This window comes from Haplochromis burtoni, unplaced genomic scaffold, assembly GCF_018398535.1.
Source record: "Haplochromis burtoni strain Fernald_Lab_line unplaced genomic scaffold, NCSU_Asbu1 Contig_2845, whole genome shotgun sequence".
NCBI classification, from domain to species: domain Eukaryota; kingdom Metazoa; phylum Chordata; class Actinopteri; order Cichliformes; family Cichlidae; genus Haplochromis; species Haplochromis burtoni.
The window spans coordinates 3,223-9,625 of NW_024585206.1; the positions used below are offsets into that span (position 1 = coordinate 3,223).

The window sequence follows — 6,403 nt, forward strand, 5'->3', positions numbered from 1 at the left end:
ATCATTTGTTATAGTCATTAACTAAAACATGTCTATGAATCTGTCATTGTTTAGGGGGGATTAGTAGTAATGGCCATATGACACCGATGCTCCAATACAAGCCTCCAACTCCAATTTGTATTTTCCTTGAACCACTGCTTCAAAGCTTACTTTAATGCCGGAGGGCAGACAAACAAACACTTGGCCCGTGATGTCTCCTCACGTCTACTCCACCTTGAATCTGCTTGAAGCAATTGATACTGCTACACGAGATTCTTTGTAACATTTTATTCCCATGTGAATGTGTGTTTTCGAAAGCTGGAGAAGTTGCTAGCAAGAAACTAAAAACCAAAAACAAACCAATGTAAAAATAATTGTGATTAAAAGTCTTTAAATCCCGGTCCCATGTAAGATTAGTCACACCCCGCTTTAGTTACACAAGCACACCCTATCATCCCACCACATCCTGTTTCCAACTGCTACAATGCAATTTGTTTTTGTTGTATTTGTATCAATCATAAAAACCGTTATTGCACTCAGCACACGATTATTGAGACATTGTTTTGCTTTGTCTTAATTTGCCACTAAAACCTATTTTCAATACAATTCATTAAGTAGTTCAATACTGATTCATTGCTTCATTTGCGCATCACTAGGAATTAAGAGGCAAATGCAGACTCCAAGACTGATTTGAGGAAATGAAAAATAAACCTTTGTGGGGCGATCATGGCTCAAGAGTTGGCTGTTCTTCTTGTAATTGGAAGGTTGCCGGTTTGGTCCCGGCTCCGACAGTCTCGGTCGTTGTTCCTTGGGCAAGACACTTCACCCGTTGCCTACTGGTGGTGGTCAGAGGGCCCGGTGGCGCCAGTGTCCGGCAGCCTCGCCTCTGTCAGTGCGCCCCAGGGGGCTGTGGCTACAATGTAGCTTGCCATCACCAGTGTGTGAATGTGTGTGTGAATGGGTGAAGGACTGAATGTAGTGTAAAGCACTTTGGGGTCCTTAGGGACTAAGTAAAGTAAAATACAGGCCATTTACCATTTTACAGCGCAAGCATCAAATCCAGGCGGATGAAAAAAACAGGAGACAAAATCACTGAGGCAGACAAACAGTACAACATGACAGAGAACTAAAGAAAACTGAGGGTTTAAATACACTCAAGGTAATCAGGGGAAAAGATGCAGGTAAACAGAATAAATTAACTTTACCTACAAATTAAGAAGCTATACAGGTACAACTAGAGTAGACTGCCATCAGATAGAAAGAATAACAGAAGTCACATGACCCAAAGAGAAAGTGAAACGACAATTTAAAACCCAAACTCCCACATCATCTACATCAGTGTGAACAACAACCACGACACACCAACTTCACAGCACAATTGGACATTCAGGTACGGTAACATTGCGTTAATAATCCAATGCAGGAAATCCAGTCATTAAATTATTAATTTGAGCGGATTGAGTCATCTCACATTTGGTTCAGATGTGTTAAGTTAAAAGAGTTTACTTTTCTTTTCCGTTTGTTTTATTTACAGGTAGTTGGTAACAAAAAGACATGAAACTTTTTCAGTGTAAGTCATTGTTGTGACTTTCTTCTTCCTTCTTTTTCTTTGTTGATTTGCCCTTAACACAGTTTGTTCAGCCCTCGGGGATTTAACATGTAACATTGAGCTACACAAATAAAACTGGCTTGATTTAACAAATAGTTTTGAAATGAGGAAATGCTGCAGACTCAAGTGATCTTGATGTGAATTTGTTACAGATGTTTGCAATATTTTATATAATGGAATAGTTAAAATGATGTCCTTTGATTTGAAAGTGGCAAAAAGTAAAATTTCATTTGCCTGGAAAATCTAATGTAACCGTGCCTGAATATGGAAAGGTGTTGCTAACATGTTTGTAAATTGTCATATTTCAATTGCAGTTAAACGCCCAGCACGCCCTGTTTCACCTCCTCGTAAGATATTTTAAATATTATACAAAATTCAAACCTGAAGACAAAACAAGAGGCTTTTACACACCGGATCCGTGCAAATACTTCCTGGTTTACAAATATTTTTCGGACTCATCTGTTCTTTATGCAGCTGTTCACACTGACCATTTGAGCAGCAGAACTCCAGGAAGTTTAGAAAAAAAAGATTCAGTAATTGAACTTTGGGCGAGGTGAGACTGATTAGAGTCAGAGCAACGTTACTGAAACCCTGAATAAATCGCGGCATTTTTTTTTCAGACCAACCGATTCTTCCGATTTCTTGAATCCAAATAAAAAAGACCTGACCAACAAGCCCACTGCATTTGGCAGCTCTTAACTCACATGGCACCTGTACTGAATACACAACCAGATGAAAATAGTCACGTGATATTATTTACATCAGACACACAGTTACATGATAATCCACTTCAGTTGGCTCTGTGAAATGATTTCGCTGCCTCCTCAGATCTGGTCCCAACTCTACCAACAACACCTCAACAACAGCTGTCCCACTGACATCCTGAACTATGTACAAACACACAGCTTCAGCTCCTGGATGCAACCATGAAATTCTTTCTGCTGCTGTTTTCTTAGTTTCTTACTTTTCCCAGCTTGGTATTGTTTGATGTTGGCTTCATTTTTAGTTTTCACATTCCGTTTATTGAGGAGGAATTGTCCTCAAAAACGCAATGTGTTCAGTGTGTAACAGCCTTAACACATGATGTGTGACTCATTTAAAATGTTGCCCTTCCAGTGTGACTTTTATACAATTTACATTTTCACTTTACAGTGTTAGAGGTAGACGAGAGGATCATACCATGGGGGTGAGTATTAAGGGTGTGGTTCCTTAGAGAGGTGTACCAGAATTATTAAAAAATAACTCTTTAATTTCACCAACTCTCTGTGACTCTGTTAATCCCAGAGTCACAATTTTTATATCACGAAATTGATCTGTTTCAACTTGTTATAACAGCAGTCTGGCGAGGAACGAGCGGCTAGCAGGTTCACCGAGCATGTTGTTGGGGGAGCCAGTCAGTTAAATCGAACAACAGACCTTTATTTGACATTAGCAACATAAGACCATACAGGCTAGGTCTCCAAGGCTCTACTCCGCCCGTACATACATGTGGGGGGATGGGTAGGCATCAGTGCCTGCCTGTTATGTTATGTTATGAATGGTTTCTCTCGGAACAGACACACTAGCAGCATGAAACGTCTGCCACTATACTCACACACACTAGGAGACTCCCACAACTACTACAATAATAATACTTTTCATTCTTTTACATGGTGATGCAGAAATGCTCATCTTTTTTTTTTTTTACAATTATTATAGATGTTTTAAGGCCTTCGAAAAAAAATAAGTCCAGTGTTATAGAATGAAACCAAAGATCAAACCCTGTTTTCAGGTCCAGAACATGGGAATAGAGTAGCTGCGAGAGAATTCAACATTAATGAATCAATGGTACGAAAGTAGAGGAAGCAAGAAGAATGAGTTGAGTAAAGGTTGACTTATCTGTTTTGTTTCGCTTAATGCACCTTATAATCTGGTGCGCCTTATGGTCCGAAAAATACATTAACTTCTACCTTCCTTTGTCCAGAAGTCCAACTTTTGTGCGATGTTAGCATCTTCCTCTGCCTTTTGGGTGCTACCGCAGGTGCCTTTGACGGTGCGAAACGTTTAGTCGACAATGTTGGAGAGAAAACTTACAAACATACAGTACAGCACTTCAGAGTCACACTGCTAGCAATCGAAGATTTAAGTAAATTTGGCAAGCTGAACACATTCTGTACTGGGACGAGACACGGGACGAGATTGATTGATGATCTAAGCCAATCAGTTCACAGAAAACAATGCTTTGTAAAAAACAAACAAAAAAAAAACGCATTCAAAATTGCACAAAAACGAAAAGGTAAGCCGCGTTATAGCAAGGTACCACTGTAGTAGAAAACAGATTAGAACACTGATTGGTTTATTTGGATATTTATCACAGAGAATCCATCAATAAAATTAATAAAGCTTTGCTGTGGCTTATGTAATTTAGAGGTTTGCCATTAGATGATAATGTCAGAACAGATTGCAGCAGATAATGTGTAAATGTATCAATACAAAGATTTAATCCTCCACTGAAGAACTGTGCTAGCAGAGAAATGTGTTGAATTGTGATTTCAAAAGATGAATCATTTTCATTATAGATCCACAGCACCTTTTGCTCCAATGTCTCCAACAGTCAGGTCAACGAGCTAGATGACATGTGAAATGCCCCTTTTATATAGCATCACACACTGAGGCAAAAAGCCTGAGTTATCAATAATAACCACCATCACGATTAGGGATGGGTATTGATAAGATTTCCACGATTCCGATTCCATTTTCGATTCTGTTTAACGATTCGATTCTTTATCGATTCTCTTATCGATTCTTTTTAAAAAAGGAGAACACTAAGGTCGAATAGCTTAGAACCTTGTTTTATATCTTCTCTTCTAACAAGATAGAAATTTAGGAGTAACATGGCCTTACAAACCCGACAGTGAGATATTAAGAGATCCACAGCCTACGGTTCTTCCATGGGGTTTCAAAGGGTCTCCAGGAAAAAAAATTATGAATGTAAAATAATAAAATAAATATTCATATGTAGCAATAACAAAGTATAACATAAATTATTCAGTAGCAATTACACAAGAATATCCAGTAATGTCCCTGCCTACAATTAAACACATTCACTTACCGAAAATCGGGGCATCTGCTGTGGCAAATGGGTGCAAGCCTTTTACCACAAACTTAGTCACTGCTCGGTGACATTCGTCTATCCTGGCCTGAAAGGAGACGCTACCGGTAGACTGCAGCGAGAACTGCCAGCATCTGAGCCAGACTCTGTCTGTCTCTCTCATCATGGTCACCTAAATGCACAGTAATGGCAGGTTTTGTAATAAGGCAGATCGCGCTAACATAATATGCACTGTTAGTTGATTATTTACCTGCCGCATTAACGGGAGAGGACGTGCAAACGTTACCGCTGCTGCTGGGTTGAGATTCACGAGTCCGGAGCGGAATTAAAAACACGACATTCATTTAAGGTTATCGGGTGTTTTTTGCATATTCGTAGTGTTTCCTCCCTTAAATGAAATATTTACTTTGCAAGTATTGCAAGTTGCCCCGTTGTCATCCGTATAACCAAACTTTTGAGCGTTTGAGCCGTTTAGGCACCATGTTTCCTGCCAGGTAAATGACGTTCCGCAACGTGGTGACGTCATTCGGGGCGACTGGAATCGATAAGGGAATCGTTTGCAAAAATGGCAAACAACTCCAAGGAATTGAAACAGTGGGAACCAGTTCTCAACAAGAACCGGGTTTCGATACCCAACCCTAATCACGATGCTAATTTTCTCTGACTCTGGTTTTTGGTATTATCAGAAAAGACAATTCAAACCTGCCTATGTCAGTCTGGCTTGGTTGTACACCCATCAAGTGTTTTGTTTGTTTTATTATTTTGTGTGTGTTCATAACACTGTTGTGTAAACTGTAAGTGCACACTAAATCCTATTGTAATTTTCTAAATGAACAGTGAAAAAGAGCGAGACCGAGACCTGCAGCTTGTCAGAGATTACAAGCCTCACAAAGATGTCCAGCATCTCAGAATTATGCTTTATGGACCACCAGGTGCTGGAAAGTCCAGCTTCATCAACTCTGTGGACAGTACTTTAAGAGGCAAAATCGCAACTCGAGCTTCAGCAGACGCAACCTCTGGTGTCAGTTTCACTAATGCAGTATGTATGAGGATGTATCTATTCTTATAATAGTTGCTGTTAGATGCTTGCATGAAAACACTCTCATTTCCTTTGAGGTTTTCTAGGACTACAGGAGTGCATTGCAGTGGTAACTATTTTGTAGACAATAAACTATAAAAAGAGTGAAAAAAGTCGGTACAACTAGTGTGTAAATATTAATCTGAAAACTGTTTAGGGTCTTTAGTATATGACATTATAAACACTTTTTTTTACATTCACAGTACAGGACATATAAAATTCACAGAGAAAATCCAAGAACCTTTTATCCTTTTGCATTCAATGACACCATGGGCCTGGAGAGGGGCGCTGAGGGAGGAATTCTTGTGGAAGACATCAAACTTGCCATGAGTGGACATGTAAAAGAAGGTTACAGGGTATGACATCTTCATTCAGACACAATCTGTGAAACTGTATCGTGGAAAAGGGTTTAAGTGATTTTCCATTTTTTTCCCAGTTCAACCCCAAATGTCACTTGTTTGAAACGGATCCTGACTACAACAGTTCTCCTACTTTAGATGACAAAGTCCACATTCTGGTTTTAGTCATTCCAGCTGACACAGTGAGCATAATCAGTGTTGAAACTCGGAGGAAGATGAAAGAAGTCAGAGCAGCAGCTCGTGACAAAGGTGAGAGCAGATGTGGTTCTAAGAGCATTTATTATGTC

The 6,403-nt window shown here is 39.5% G+C and overlaps 1 protein-coding gene across 1 annotated transcript; it reads left to right on the forward strand.

Annotated features, from left to right (window-relative positions):
* Positions 1-1,281: 1,281 nt before the first annotated feature.
* LOC102311695 (interferon-induced protein 44-like) lies at positions 1,282-6,365 on the forward strand (the record flags this gene model as incomplete). Its single annotated transcript, XM_005953058.3, is given in 7 exon segments — positions 1,282-1,369; positions 1,514-1,549; positions 1,903-1,935; positions 2,741-2,774; positions 5,517-5,718; positions 5,961-6,113; positions 6,194-6,365. Coding segments are annotated over 6 exon segments (610 nt in total), but the record flags the coding sequence as incomplete, so codon positions are not given.
* Positions 6,366-6,403: the final 38 nt, after the last annotated feature.